This window comes from Palaemon carinicauda, chromosome 13, assembly GCF_036898095.1.
Source record: "Palaemon carinicauda isolate YSFRI2023 chromosome 13, ASM3689809v2, whole genome shotgun sequence".
Lineage (NCBI taxonomy): Eukaryota > Metazoa > Arthropoda > Malacostraca > Decapoda > Palaemonidae > Palaemon > Palaemon carinicauda.
The window spans coordinates 40098940-40115794 of record NC_090737.1 but is presented as its reverse complement, the minus strand read 5'-3'; the positions used below and the strand labels follow the sequence as shown (position 1 = coordinate 40115794).

Genomic DNA, 16855 nt, shown 5'->3' with positions numbered 1-16855 from the left:
ACGTTAACACGAGCATGCGGCAGCGGCTGAACGTCAACAAGCGGCTGAAAGTCAACACGGGACTGCATCGAGTGAGGCTCCAAGTCACGTGACTGACGTGACTTTGTAACGTCAACGTCAACAGGACGAGCAAAGGCTCGTTTGGGCGGCTGACGGCCAGGATCTCGATAAGCGTAACGGCGAGGATCATCGTGAACCTGCTCAACGGTATACTCCTCCATAAGGGAGGCAAGCTTATTCTGCATATCCTGCAGGACAACCCATCTAGGATCAACGGGAGTCGGTACGGGTCGAGACGATGGTAACGTCTGTGACGGCAAAACATTGCCTAAACTAAGACTCTCAGAGCCCGTGTTACGCTTTTGTTTAGGCGGCGAGCAGTCTTCCGATGACTGCACAGGGTCAGAGCTGTCCCCATGGCTACAGCCAGGACGCTGGACCTGTCCTGAAGGGACTGACTTCCGCTTTAAGGGTCTAGAAACTTTGCTCCAAGGTTTCTTTTGCGAGAAGCCTTCGGATGACGAGGAGAAAACAGCCTCGCTCGTCTTATGGTAGGGGCGATCTTGCGAGACACGCCCGATACCATAGAGGGAACGTCTGTTCGTTGGTTAAAGCCTCTCGTCCCCATAAGTCCTACGACATTACTTCTCCCTGGTAGCATGGGAGCCTGAAAGAGGTCTCGGACTAGGTGAACGACAAGCACGAACAGACGAACCCTCGGTCGCAACACTAAAAAACACTTTGCGCAATTATCACTTTATCACTACGATTTTCTGTTTTTGCACTTACGTACTTCACTGATATCGTATTTTTCAATAATTTCACATTAGGCATGAATAAAACTGATTTCTACCTGAAGCACGCAATTCTCCCTTACATCAAAAGGTTATAATTGCGAGATGAGTCGTATAATGTAAGCACATTAGTACAAGCAAAAAACAGTAAACATATATATCGAATAAAACGGAAATATATAAAGTTAAAAAGGATCAGTGACTGGGGAGGAGACTAAACACTAGTTCATTAAAGACTACGTTTTCAATCTCTCACCGTACAGTGCCTTGGGACGAGAATAAAAAACTAAAAACGTTTTATCCTTTCTCCCCGTACAGAGACTTGGGACGAGAGTAAAAAACTGAATCGAGAATAACGTTACTCGCTCCCAAACTCCTTACTTGGGACGATAATAAAGATTGGATCGTTTTCTCTTCCTCTCTCTCTCTCCGTCTCTCTCTCTCTCTCTCTCTTGATTTCACACAGAAGAGAAATGCCCACTCACCCTTCGTCAATAAACAGGTTATTTGACCAAAGGAAAAAACTGAAAGGACTAAGAAATTGAAAATTAACAAGTTCCTTTAAATTAGTATTTAAAACACTTCAGTTTGAAAGAAGAATGAACAAAACGTCAAAATCGATTTACTCCTTCTGCAAAGTGAAACCGTGATTCTCTCTTTCTCTATCGTAACGATAGAGCGCAAACTGCGTAGCATAAATAAACCAAACGTTAGTTCATCTTTGAAACAGCACGAAGACTATTCAAAGAAAATCTTTCATAAAATATCTACTAAAAAATATTCATTTCATAACTCTTACAGAGCAAATGATTTAAACTTAACGAAAATAAAAGTTGAATGGGCTCAACGTTGTTTAACTTCGGTTTCCAAGTTATGACCGCCTACTCTCGGACTAGGGGAGGAATAGGTAAGGCCGCATATAAACAAAACATAAAATTTATCTTGATGTTTAGTATAAATGGAAAGCTAATCGAAGAGGCCTAATAAAGGCGGGTGAGATATAAAATATATAGAGGAAAATCTATAATTAACAACAACAATTTATAACGTGATAAGATAATTGCTAAAAGCCTAAAACACACTTCCGTACACTAAGGGAAGGGTCGGCCATCTTTACTCTTTGGAAAAAAACCAGAGATAAAAGAGCAAGGGCAAAACACTTTTACTCCAAACTCATCAACAATAATCTATCCAAAAAAGGGTTCAAGAGTTTTAATTGAAGATAAAAACACCTGCACTGCGAAAGCTCAAAACAAAAAAGAAGTACTTCACCAAGAATGACGAAAAACTCCAGGTCAACAGCGAGTAATGGAATCAACTTGTCGACAAGACCGACAGAGAAGAACTGGAGCTGTTTACATGTATATGCGGTATCTGGCCGATAGTCGGCGCTGGTGGGCACACCCGCTACCTTCATGGCGATCGCTCGCGAGTTTTTGGATTCTGTCGAGCCGTCGGAGACGTCAGCTATTATATATTCACCGGCTAAGTTTAATATTTAAAAATCTCAAATTAAAACAATTAAAAGGCAATATAAGAAGTACAGGACTGATTACTTATCTTCAGAAAAAGTAATCTTGAACCAATTTTTTAAATTCAAACTCAATTATCACAAAAGGCTCTATCTGTTCTGAAATTACTCTCCAGCTGCACTAACTAGATTTTAAAAGACAGCATCAGTTCTTACTAGACAGTTACATCCCACTCTTTGATCCTGTTCTCCTACTGGTATATTTAACCCATGAATCGAATGAATGTAGGGAAGGGAGGGGTGAACATTTTCTCATTACAGTAATACCTTGGGATACGAGCTTAATGCGTTCCGGGACCTGAGCTCGTATGTCAATGCGCTCGTATCTCGGATCAATTTTTCCGCATATAAAATAACTAAAAAAAATTAATCTGTTCCCACCCTCTGAAAAAGCATCTAAAACCAGTATATTACAGTGGAAAAACACCTTTTTAATTGTTCTAATTCACAACCTTTTAATTGTTCTAATTCACAACCTATACAGTACTCACAAAATAACAAATACCTATGTACTGTATATGATCTGCAATTAAATGTGACACTATTATGGAGTTCTTACCTTCGAGACAGACGGTAGCGGCTAACGGCGGTGTATGCGGAAGAGGAGGGGGGAAAAAAGGGGAGGAGAGAGACTTGACGGCAACACGTTCGGTATGCTATACTTTTGTAACACTATGTAATATAACTTAAACTTTAAATTCAACTTAAATGAAATTAGCTTACTGTACACACACTTAAAAATAAATGTTAATCTTACGTTACACTAACTTAATTCTAATTAAGCTGCTTCCCCATGCCTCACAACTGAGTGTGTCCCAGTCCGTTTCTTTAAATTATCCAAACAGCCACAACTGGCTTTGATAATTTCCGCTGGCATCGAAGTCTCCCCTCTCTCAGCTGCTTGCTTTCCTTTTAAGACATAGTAGATTCCGCTGGCCTTTTCACAGATGATAGTCTCGGTCATGCTACCTCTCGCCAACTGTTTCTCCTTTATCCACATTAAAAGAAGCCTCTCCATCTCGTCATGAATATCACTGCGCAGCTTGGAAAGGATGGTTAGTCCTTTGGAAGGCTTGGTGCTCTTTATAGCACCCTTCTGCTTGAGGATGGTACATATTGTTGATGTACTCCTCTCATATTGGTGAGCCAGCTCAGTCACTTGTACACTAATCTCATGTTTCTCGAATATTTCATGCTTTATCTCGATTGCCATCATACGCTTTTTCTTTTCACTACCCTTGTTTGCACTCACTTGCTTTGAACCCATTGCTTATTCACTTAATTCTGTACTGATTAGGTTAGGTTAGGTTAGGTTACGCAAAGACCAAATAAAAAATCCAAACACTACGGCCGCTGCTCGGAGATAACTTAACACGATGGAGATTCGACGGGAAAAAGCGAGCGATGCTGTCCTCGTGAGCAGCCTCTTGCACACTCGGCCACCTAGCAGCCGCATAGGGAACCGTCTCGTATCCTCGTATCTCAAATTTGTCTCGTATCTCGGGGCAAAAATTTGCTCTAAACTTTCCTCGTATCTCAAATTTCTCGTTTGTTGGAACACTCGTATGTCGAGGTATTACTGTACTTGCATATGAAACAAGGCATTCAGATGCATTTAAAGTTGAAAATAGTAAAAACTGTTTTGTACCCTGCATGGGAAAATCTTCTGTAGGCTTGAGTGCTCACCATGTTGAGGTTTTCTATTTCCTCATACTCCTTTGCAGTGCCACAGAAAAAGTGTTATAAGAGACAATAGAAGACCAGATACAGTATCAAGTAACTCCTTTCCCATCTACTGAGTAACTTGTCCCATTGCACTCACCAGACCAAGGGAGAAAACATCCAGTATGTCTTGAGTTAAGTCTATGATATTCAATTTGAAGAAGGTGAACTACCATTCAATGTTATGTTTGCTTTATAGATAGAAATTGCATGGACCTCAAGGGCTGGATTGTATGGGGTTTACAAATTTGGAATATATAGCCAAGTGCTGGGGTGCTATCCTTAGCTAAGTCAGATTTTACTGTAATACCTTTAGATAGGGCTTGAGATTAAATGTCTAAGCCATAAAAAGGCAAGGCACTAAGCAAGTCTAGTGGCATTCATCAAATATGAATATTTGCTATCATAATTACTGAATTGTTTTTTTTTTTTTTTTTTTTTGTGAAATGAAGTGAATTTTTTGAAAAACTTGGATTCTTTTCAAATTATTTCCCTCTAAATTTTACTGATGAATTTGTAAATTAAAGAAAAAAAATGCTTTTGATATAATCTAATCACTTTAAGAAAGGAAGACAAAGCACTCACCACGGAATAACTGCTAAAGCTGACAACCCATCAATGGACCACGTTTAAGTGAATCTTGCACATGGTAGTGAGCCATCGCTTACCTCTGAGGTATGTCATAGTATCTATATAAAAGCTGATTTTATAATTATGGGTATTCTTTTAGAAACTGCTATACAGAAATTTTAAAAAAATATGCCAAGTTTTGTTTACACTAACATTATAAAAGTCCCTCATTGGGAAAAATGTTTGACTGTACAATTAATGGATAGTATTTAGTAATATCATTAACTCTGCATGTAAGTACAAAAAAATACTGTATAATGAAATGCACTCATTATTAAGTGGAACATTATGGGTAGAAGTATAAAGATCGTGAAGTACTTGAATTGATAAAAGTAGGAAAATTTGGAAACATAAAACCTAAGCAATCTACCTCCATAGGGCGCGAGAATTACAGTCAATCATTCAGTACTGTGGGTATCCACTCGTCTTAACCTGAGTGAGGCGTAAATTATCTGTTTCCATAGAAAATGAAGGCATCTCCTACTCTTACTCGACAATAGTCCATGCAGTGTTGGCAAGGCAAAGCAGAAGGAGAGGATCTGTTATTAAATGCACCTTCTGAAGTCTCTAGTAGACCTAATAAGATCATGTCTACCTTCTCCAATGTGGGGGAGGAAGGAGAAGGAATGGCAAGTAAGGAAGTTTTAAGTTTAGTAGTCACAAAAATTGACATAAACCTCAAACCTTAAAGACAATCACAATGACCTTAGGGCGTCAACTCACACCGGATCATTATCTGAAAATTTGTCAGGCTCATGAACTACCTGAGAACTACCCGCCACTCTAGGAGAAGCGGGCAAGACAAACTTCTTCGGAGTTTGCTCTAAGGTTAATTTAATTTCAAGGCTGCTATCCGTCTCACCCAACAGGGGAGAAGGGAAGTAGAGGGTTCGGAATCCTGAGTACCAGAGAACCAGAGAAAGGAGAGAAATGATTACTGGAACTAGGGAGGAGTATCGATATAAAATATAGATATCAAATGGATATTAAATGAAGAATATCGGTATCGATACCAAAAAGGTAATATCAATAATGAGAGTGTAACAGTTGGCTATATATATACATAAATATATATAAAAATATATATATATATATATATATATATATATATATATATATATATATATATATATATATATATATATATATATATATATATATATTTGGGCTCAGGCCATGTCGTCCTAATGGAAGGTTCCTTTAAGTAGCTTCCTATTGTATATTTGACTACAGTGATATTCCCAGAGAATTTAACTTAAGGTCTCCAGAATTCTAACTCCTGGCACGAATATCCTTAAAATTTCCTTTTAGGATATCGCATAATATCAGGAGACGTATTCTTGACACGCTACATAGCAATCTGCACCCCGCATAGCGTTTACGCTTCGAGGGCGAAAAGTGGCAAAATAAAAGAGGAGCCGTTAATAAGGTTCCCTTTCTCCGTTACTGTTTGAGTACTCAGATGGCGCCATAATCGTCGGCCATCTTTATTCCTTTTTCTGTAGCGGTTTCGCTCGGTGGTTTTCCCAGTGCTCTCCTGTTATCAGGATTTATTATGCAATCTCCAGCCTCTTCTGCCTCTGGAAAGTTGAGTATTTGATTCTTATGCTGTATAAATTTAGCTCTGGCTATAAAGTAAGAATGAATTCAAATTAAACTAATTTTTGGCAGAGCTATTGCCTTGACCGGAGGCGCCTTCAGCGCTGTCGTTCGTAATGCACGAGTTATTTAGTTAGCCAGAACGACTTTCCCGGTATAATAGCTTAAATAAAAATAATTAGCTATTTAGTCTTCATTACTAGGAATTAATTATATTATGCCGATAGTATTCACATTAGTTTCGGCAAATTAGGTAGCCTACCTTGTTTACACTAGGCTTCCTAGCCTAGGCGTTATAGTTTACTCTCTTGCATGATATAATAAGTGTTCCTGGTGCTATTAAATTTAAATGAAGATAAAAGGCAATTTATACATGTAAGATATATGGATTGCATATAAAATTTCCTCTTCTAAGATAGTATACGAGAGAGCTTCGATGAGTTAGGTAGTCGATCTCACTGTCGCTAGGCTAGTAGCCTTGTAGCTTTAGTATACTTTCATACAATCTCCCCGGTTACCCTCATATATAGGGTAATCCCTCCTTCCCTCTGAGTGTAGCCTATGGCTACAATCCTAGTTGGTCTTGCCTCGAATTGTCATTTTGGCAAGGTTAGGCTAGGGTTTTTCTGCCCCTTCACCTAGCTACAGTACTGATGGTGAGCTTTGGGTTTGGGTCAGAACCTCAGAATACTTGTCGTGTGCCAGCAACTGATTGATAGGGTGAATGTACTTCCCTGTCGGATCTTGTTGGTTGGCATAGGAGGCTTTGCCTCCCTAGACTGCACTTGAAGGGGTCATGTGATACCCTTCTCCCTGTGGTTTAGTCGACTAGTCCTGTGCTCGCAGACCCTAGGCTGAAGAATAGTGATTATTTTTCTGCTGGGATGGCGCCGGCAGTGGGACTCTGTTTCTCTATGATTAAGGGTGGCGGCTAGATGATTGCCGGGCTCCCTTACTGTATTGGCAGACCCTAGGCTGGGGAATGTATTCTCCTTCCGCCTAGGATGGCGCCGATACTGAAACAGAGCTTTCTCTAGGTGTGGTAGGGCCGACATGCCGTCAGCTCCTCTCACACCTTATACAGGACCCTTTCCCCTTCCCATTCTGTCCTTTTCAACTTGCTTGAAAAAAACACTAATACACTTTTAAACTAGTTACAGTATTCTAAAATTTGCATTTTATTTTTAAGCTGGTTTTTTGGTTATTATGGATTTGCTGTACTTAAAAATAAACATTATTAAGGTTAGTATTTTCAGCTACTGACGGTTATGTATAAGAAAAAAAAACATTAAACTGTGGATAAATTAAGTACAGTATATAATTTCTATTATTTTCTTATTTTCACATTAAATGAATGCTACTTTTCCTTAATATCGATATAAATATATTTAGAAAATAATAGGTATTAATATCGATACCAAAATTTCCGATATTTTAACATCTCTGATTGGAAATCTTCGACTTCAAGGCACACCACGGAGGAGAAATATCTAACATAGCTTTTTTTTCTCCTCTTGCTGTACTCAAGCCATTACGATGATGGCCGCGATTTACATTCCTTGCAAGGTGATGACTCCTCACAGTCACGACCCTTGCATGATGGGCACAATGAATGGGTATCCAATGAGCTCTTGCTCATAAACATTGCACATTTACAGCCAGGAACACTAAAGCAGGACTGCATGCCCACACATGGTTTTTACATTTGCAAAAAGGGAGCGTACAGGGGCCAGGGCTTCCCTGCCACCCACCTATAACTACTGACACCTTGTTATAAAATCTTAACAGTTGACTTCCAGCTTTGCTAAAATCATACTCCTCTTAAAATTCAAAGAGTTCTAACCATGTAGGAACAAATACAATTTTGTACATACAGACATAAAGAGGTGAAATTGACTAACCAATAAATTCTATATATAATTCTATCACAAGAACATTATTTGGTTGACAAAATAAATTTTTAATAAACATTACTCCATATCTGTTGCTAAGAAATCTCAAGACTCGTTAACATTTTTCACTGCTATTTAGTTTATATTTTAGTGTTGTGTAGATGTATTTCTTACCTTGTTTACTTAGTCTAGAAGATGAAAGGTTACTGGATACAGATTCTCCTCTGGATAATACTGTTACTCCTCCACTGTAACCGCCAAAGCTATGAGATTTGAATACAGGTGGCCGTAATGATTTCGGATGAAGAGTTTCTCTACTTTCAAAGGACTCTACTTTAGGTAATCTTCCAGGCCTATAATGAAGAGTAAAAGAAACTTTTGATATGCATTATACAATAGACAAGTAATATTCTCTAGATGCAATTTTGTATTTTCAAACTTGAGTTCTTTAAGATACAAGGATTGTGTCAAAATACTGTAATTTTACAATGCATGGGTTAAGCAAAAAGATATGTCCTAAAATTGGTTTCCTGCCTAATAAAATGTCTGGAGACTTTCACAGTCAAGTGGGTCTTAAGTAATTGTATTCCATTAAACAGGCAAAGAAAATTTTCCTTCACCTAAAATTACTGTGTATACTAAATTAAATTGAACATTTGGTAACTTAAATTCCATACTAATACCTTCTCTACTTTAGAGGCAACCTTCTTTTACCTAAACCTGATAAAGTTAATAGCACAGAAAGTATGCTAGGAAGACAAATGAAGGCATAAATGTGTATCTAACATATATAGATGAAAAATCAATCTTAATCATTTTCTTAATTTCTATACTCACCAGATATTCATATTGCTTCTCTCTTGAAACTTGCTTATATAAACTTTTAACCCCAAATAATAAAATATTTCTTGTTTTCTTTCCCTTCTATAGCCTTAGGCCTCTAACATATTACAGTATTGAGACAATCTAGCATCTAATGGCAATAACCATGATGTGGATAATCCATGCAACACTATTGAATGGGAAGGATGGTGGACAGGTATATGATCCTCAGAGGAGCATATAGAAATAAATCTTATTATTAAAATTCAGTTTATTTTTATGAACCTCCCTGATGTCCATATAGCTGATTCCATACTCTGATGGAGATGGGTCTGCCAAAGAAAGAGATAGCTCATTAACAGAACTACCTTATTCAATACACTAGATGCATCTCTTCATGTAGTATCTTGGCAACAGACAGTCTAAAACTGAAGTTTGTAATATTGCGCTTTGATTCCTCTGAATGTGTTCTAAAGTTTATAATAACCTGATTCTCCTGATTATGCTCTAAATACAGTACCTTTCTTTTATCTAATCACTTGATTTACCCAGAGCTTTATTCCAAATGAAAAATTGAATCAAAATTCACTCGTTTAATGGAAACAAACCAATTTGATTTGATCCATCAGCAGCAGCATCTACAGTAGATCATCTAAAGACCAGCAATCTGATAAAAAACCAAGATTTCTTTAAGACAAAGCTTAAACAGGAGTGACAGGCCCAGGGGAGACTGACATAGGGGAATGGTACTGAAGTTAATCACAGGGGACGGGCACCGGGACATACATACAGGCTTACCGGCCAGGGAGCCTTCTACACACTACACTTTGGCACTTCTTCCACAGGGGTGGAGCCTAGCGTGGATCATTGGTACTGAGATCACTGACACTGTAATCACTGCTGTCACTACTGGTACTGACTCTGGGGACACTATAGCAATGTAGCCTTAGCTACCTGCTTCCTCAAGATATCAAGGGCCTACCAGCATGTCAGAGCATCCAGCAAATGTTGTGGTCCGGCAACGATCTCCCACCATAAAATTAGGGAAAAAATGGAGAATAAGCAGTCTTATTGGACCATCAAATAAGAGAAGACATAAAATAAAGTTAGTGCAGAGACACTTATTATTTGGTCAGCTACCATCTGAACTTATTTTCCCTTAAAGGGACCGGCCAGCTAATGCCAGGGTGTACAAGATGAAAAAACCGAAAATCCTGAAATAAATCAAAGAGTTTTATATGGAAATGAAGAATGCGTATATGAAATATTTCGGTAAAATTTAGCTTATTTTCATAGTTACAGTGTAATTAGTAAAAGTATCTCAATACGCCAAAAATAGTGATACATATAGAAAATGTAATATTCCTTCTGCTATCGTAAAATTTGACAATCATAACATTTTAAATCAAACAAATATTGAGCAATAGCATCTTTAGAGATGCAATGAGTCACTAATCGGGATGTTGTGAGCTTTACAAGGCTCAGCGTGAGCACAAATCTAATGTAGATCAGACATACATTTTTCATCTCTGACACATCCGTTTTTCTTTGTTTTGGCAAGAATTTCATCATGCCAAGGAGGAAAACACTAGCAAGACATCTTATTTTCATGATGAAGAAGAGAATTAGATTTAGTAAGAGTTTAGAAACGTCTATTCTCGGCAATATTATCAGAGTTAGTGATGGAGAGACAGAGGGTGTTGTTGAGGAAGGAGCAGAACCAGGAGCCAAAAGAAGCAAGATATTGAGGAAAGGGATCTTCATTTATAATTTAATTATGATAAATAATAAAGTTTTGTGTTATTTTTACCCAAAAATAGAACATAGTAATCACAATAATCATAATCTATTAACAATGTCTTTGTAAAAATACAAAGAAAAACTTATAATGACCGTATCTCAAAACTATACTTATTGACCTTCAAATTCCTACTTCTCGCTTACTTTTAAAGCTATAGTACTGAAATTTGGTATGCAAGTTATAGAGAGTTGTAAGAACAAATTAATCATTCTCTTTTTTCCAATTTCTATTTAATTTTTATCTTACTTTTTTCCCTAATCTTTATTGTTAATTTTTTTTACAAAAATTAAAAGAATTCATGTGTCGAAAAGAAATGACTTAAGAAGAACATAAGACTCATTGTTTTCAAGGTCTACATCAGGTCTATACATGGTAGTAATCCAAGATCTTAATATTAATCACTGAGGGATTAATAGAAACTTAAAAAATCCTTACTTTCAGGATTTATGACATATTTGTTTTTGATGTTGTTAATAGTTTATATATGACATGTCTGTTTTGATGTTGTTACTTATTTTAGAATGATATATTGTTAATTTTTTCTCTTCATTTATTTATTTCCTTATTTCCTTTCCTCACTAGGCTATTTTTCCCTGTTGGAGCCCCTGAGCTTATAGCATCTTGCTTTTCCAACTAGGGTTGTAGCTTGGATAGTAATAATAATAATAATAATAAATCGCACTGGCATCACAAAACCGAAGGTCAGGTACAAAAATCATATGCATTTTGGAGATGTACCAAGTCAACCTATTAAATGGTTGGAATGTCAAAGTCCTATCCTTAAAAGCGGCATTAGCCGGCTGGCCCCTTAAGAAGAACAGAAAGGCCTTTGCATTTTTTCAATGCTTATCTAAAACAAAATACTGGCCCTGGCACGAGACACAAAGAGCAAGAGGAGCAAGAATGGCCAGAAACAGTTCCCTTGAACAATCTACACAGTAATTATCAACAAATCCAAGACATCCCTTACAAACACTAATAACCAAAATAACATTTACATCAGGAGAATTCACACAGAGTAAAGTCAACTTGCTTAAGCAAGATTGATGAAGAGACTGAAAGACAAAAGAGAGTAAGGCCTACCATTAACCTCTAGATTGTCTCAATACTACACCAGAGGCCTAGGCTATTTAAAGGAGAGAAAATGTGAATATTTTATAGCTTTAGGGGTAAAGTTGATATAAGCAAGCTCCAGGTGAAAAGCAATATGAACATCAGGGTATGTTCATTGAAATACTGTAATGTACAATAGATAATCATCATAATAAAATCATAACTAGGCATAGCTATTCAACTGCACAAAAATCTATATATGGTACTAAACATGACATTTTCCTGAATAATCTAGCATAACAAATTCTAAGCCTAATTTGTATTTTTCCTAGCTATACAAATAGGAGTTTTAAAAAGGGATACAGTATGTCTAAAGTAGTGCTTGAACAGCCATCAAATCGTTAACAAGGCAGTTATTAATAATGTGTGGCACAAGGGTGGTGAGGGAGCCTCAGCCACTTGCCTGTCACAGAATAGCCTTTTTGTCCTTACGCCTAGGACTGAGAGGGTTGATTGAGGAGGAAAATTAAATTCAAAGGACTAAGGTTTGCATACCTTGGAAAAATACAAACTCTTTAAAATTGACTTGCTCCTATGTGCATATAAACCTTTCGTTCTTAAAAATAAGGACCCTCACTCATTGGTGGGATTAAGTCCATTAGAACCATAGTGAAAGGTACTTTTTTTCTGGACATGTCACACTTCATGAACAAATACAACAACGAGAAAGATAACTTCAACAATCTCATATAAGCTAAGCATACGGTTGTAGAAGCTGATAGGGACTCGGTCAGTAATGGCTTAAAAGGAAACCAACACTAGGACATGGAAAGCAAATTTCCCTAACTTAAAGATGACGTCGACAGTGTCAACAAGACACATCAAGAGAAATGTTTGGTTAGGCACCAATCAATCCTCTCCTTGCCTGGAGGATAGGAGAATTGCTTATTGGCAAATGTAGTCTGCCAGAAGAGTGCTGTCATGTAACTCACCAATACCAGACGTCCGACCAGCATGTAACAGTTAAGGTTGCTGCATCACATTAAGAGGAGAAAAAGAGAGGTAGAAGCGACAATCATTCTGCCTCTCCTTGAGACTTACTGAATGTGTTACCTTATACAAAATGCCTACTATGACATATAAGGGAGTTGGGAGTATTTGACAACTACTGAGCAGCCACCTCACGACACAAGGAATGAGGTCCAAGGGCCTGTGAGCAAAGTCCATGAGGTACAGAGGTAAAGGTGACATGAACCTTCAGACTCAACCCTCAGCTCTAAGAATGCTGATATGTAAATCAAATGGCTGTTAACATGGCTAGGCTTGTGAATTCTTCCTTGAGATAGCAGAGGTACACACATATCAAAGTTGTATCTGTAGGCAAACAATCTCACTGTCAGGACAGCGTTTGGACAATTTTTCCTTGTTCCTGCTGATACTATTGAGAAGGCTGTAACATCAACTCACAAGGTGTTGAGTCCCCAACAAATAGTGCTGCCGTGCTCTGATATGATACCAGACATCCTAGTGTCAACTTGCACAGAGGGATTGGATTAAAAAAGTTCCAGAAATGGTGTTTGAGACCAACTGATACTTTCCTCATCAGTCTGCGAGATCACCATGGCAGCAAAACGTTAATCCCTCAAAATTCTGACATCACGAAGAGCCTGAAACTCTCATACTCTCTTGCTGATGCAGAGAAGACAGACAGTCTTGAGCAAAAGATCACTATGATACCCTCCTCAGGTTAACAGTAAGCGCTTGTACTAGTGCCCTGAACATGAAAACCTTCCCACCAGGGGATCCAAGACTCAAAATCGGCAAGACTGCTCAAAACTCCCTTCAAACATGGACTGATTCCATGTGAAGGCATGATCCTTATAATACTAAAAATCTCCCTTCAAACATGGACTGATGTCCCAAGAATGAAGGATCCATGTAATACCAGGGGAAACTCCCTTCAAACATGGACTGATGCCCTGTGAAGGAAGAATCCATATAATACAAAAGAGTGTCTTCTCTAATTTTCTTGCCAAATTAAAGAAGAGAGAGTTTTGAAAGATAGACCATACGATGCCCTACTCAGGTTATCAATAGGAGTGTGCGGCCATGCCATGAAGATCATGACTATTCACCCTGGGACTGAAGTCCCAGGTAAGGTAAGACTTCTCAAAGTTTCTTTGAGCATGGATTATTCTCCAGAGGGAAATTCCAACCTCTAGGCATTGGCAAGTGATTGAGTCTGAGATCTACTCTAAATGTGCTCTGGTATGAGAAACATGTACTCTATGACCTCCATCATAGTGTCTCTCTCTTGGGACCCACCCATGAGCAAGAGGAAATGGACACGACTCAACTTGGGGCCACCCCAGTGTGTTCCACAGAAGGAACCATTGAGTTGGACTTACACATTCCACTCCCTGGATAGCGCAGGTATTAGATCCCTGAAGGGACCATTACCTGATGCTGTAACGTCAGAAGGACTTTCCATACCATGCTTAAAGTCCAGCTGATGGAAATCTGGGAAATGGTCCTTAGGTAAGCTCCAACATTCCTGTCCAGAGGCTGGGGATTCAAGGGCAGAGTATAGCCTACCTTTACCTGGCCTATGGTGCGTGTGAGACAGCTCACCTGCAACCAGTGCCACAGCGGTAGCTGTCACACTGGGCTCATAATTCGGTCGATGGACCCTGAAGTACGAGAGCTCTGTTACTCCCTCCTGAGGAAGGAGAATGCCTCTTTAAGGGCTAGGACGCTCCTATCATGGTAGAAATGGGAAATGTGGATGAAACGTCTCCCCTTCGCCTGGCTTATGGAGTCAGTGTTGACTATTCACCAACATCCAATTCAAGTATGAAAGCCATCACATAAGGATTACAGAAGTTCAACCAACTCCGAAGGGATCAGCCAAAGGATGAGCTCTGATACTCATTCCAGAAGAGCAAGGGCTGCTTCATTTCACGAAAAGAAAGATGAAGGTGGAAGCAAGGACTGAACATTAAGGTAACGATCAGTGGGTGACATCCGTCACTCCCCTCCCAAAGGAGAAGAGAGAATGCTAGATGTCCCAAGGAACTTTTTTGCAAGAGGCTTCCTGTGCAACTACTTGCACTTCATTCTGAGAAGATATCTGAAGAATAGAAGAAGAAGGGGAGGAGAAGTTGGTATTGTAGAAGAAAGAATAATTTAATCTTCTTCCCTAGCTACCATGACGGGTTCAGTGGTTCCTAATGAACAGGAAGAGATAGAGATATGTTCTTCTCTGAGTTTGTCAATATCAGTACAAGGAAAAATTTCCAGTTGAATAACATTCCCAGGTATTTTCCTTTGCTTGCGTATGAGATCAGACTTCCTTCAAAACCCGAACCTCGGATCGCCAAAAGACTAAGTAGTTTTAATTTTATACTGGAAAGACTCCTAACAGATCATTCCAAATGGATTAAGCTTAACACTCATGTGAGCACCAGAGGAACAAAAATATTGCTTTTGAAAGCCTGTATGTACTTCAAGTCTTTCGAATTGCCAAAAGCAAAAAGTCTTCCTCTCTCAAGGCTGGACATGGAGTAAAAGTTCCAACTGAAAGTAGCATCACAAGAACCAATTTGGCTGAGAGGAGTATAAACTTGAGCTCAGTTCCTGTGAGGACACATTAAGATAGTTGAGTACTGGAGAAGGTCATACAAAACTTCCAGTGCAAAAATTCAGGATCAATCCACCTCTGACACATGTCCAAAGATGAAACCTGGAAGGTAGGTATGGAACGGATTTGGAGGTTATGTGCAAGGCAAAACATCACTTTACTGACAGCCAGGGACATACCTCTTCTTCATTTCACCCCCTTCTTCCTTGTAAAACCTCTCTTGGATTGAGCTTGGAAGGGGCAAGAACAGGTTCAACTCCTTTTTGGAGGAAAATGCTGGTATTGGTCATTGTTGGGAATCGGAGAAAGCTGGGACCTTCCTCAAATCCAAGCCAGACTGCATGACTGTCCCCAAAGGTTTGGCTGTGGTCTCCCTAGAAAGACCAAAGCCATTGAGAAATACCACATAGTGGATGAGGGAGTATTGGTACATGGCCTCCCCTTCCACAGCAACCCCAAAATAACCCTTCAGAGAGATAGATGAGGAGTCCAGCAGCTATCTGATATTTAGAGCAACAACTGTCCCTGTGCCCACAAAGTGCTACTATGTCCGATCACTGTCAATTGATGGTACATCAAGGCTACCAATGGTACCTTAAATCTACTGACTGTGCTCATTAGCCCATTCTAAGAATTGTTTCCTCTCCCCAGAATAAAAATAGTCAAATCTGAATGGATTGAGAAACATATCGTACACTTAATCAGTATGCAGATGAATTGAGCATAAATGGTTTCCTTTCATGCATGAAAACAATCCCTAGTGCCAGAGAGCAAGAGTGATACAGTATCCCCTCCCTCTGGTAAACGGGTGAGATCATGTGGTTGACATGACTCGGTGCTAGGAAGACCGGAGCATGGACCAGTCACTGATCAGCTTGGCACAGTGTACAACAAGCTAGAAAGCAGGACCACTACTGAGCAGTGGTGTCTCCTCTTCTGGAGATACCAAAGTAACTCATGACAGAAAAGAGACCGATGAAGCACTACTTCGACCAGATAAATATGAGAGAGGGCGCTCCAGCTCCTCGATCACTTGGTCCATGCTATGATCAGCTTTGCAGGTGATTGATCCCACACAGGACCAATAAGCCACAGCCATGTGATGGGCAAAGCACACTAGCTATCGACCCACGGTCGTGTATGATTGGCTGCATCCCCCCCACCCACCCCCCGTAATATGGGACCGAGTGGTCATAGCACCAATGGCAAAGGTGATTGGTTCTTCACAGGACTGATAGGCCTCCAGTATGGGTGATCAGCCCCCCCAGCATCTATCATGGGTAGACTGCTTTAGCTGGATAAGGAATTAGCAACCTATGACATGATGACGTCATGAGTACATCTTCCCGTTCATTGAGCTGTCAGGCCGAA

At 39.3% G+C, this 16855-nt stretch overlaps 1 protein-coding gene across 8 annotated transcripts in view; it reads right to left on the bottom strand.

Moving 5' to 3' along the window:
• Positions 1-16855, bottom strand: part of LOC137652292 (cAMP-regulated phosphoprotein 21-like) — a 383279-nt gene that overhangs the window by 191733 nt on the left and 174691 nt on the right. For all 8 annotated transcript variants that reach the window (XM_068385596.1, XM_068385602.1, XM_068385599.1 and 5 more), the window contains one exon: positions 8343-8521. In XM_068385596.1, the coding sequence (XP_068241697.1) occupies positions 8343-8521 (179 nt within the window). The remainder of the gene's footprint in view (positions 1-8342; positions 8522-16855) is intronic.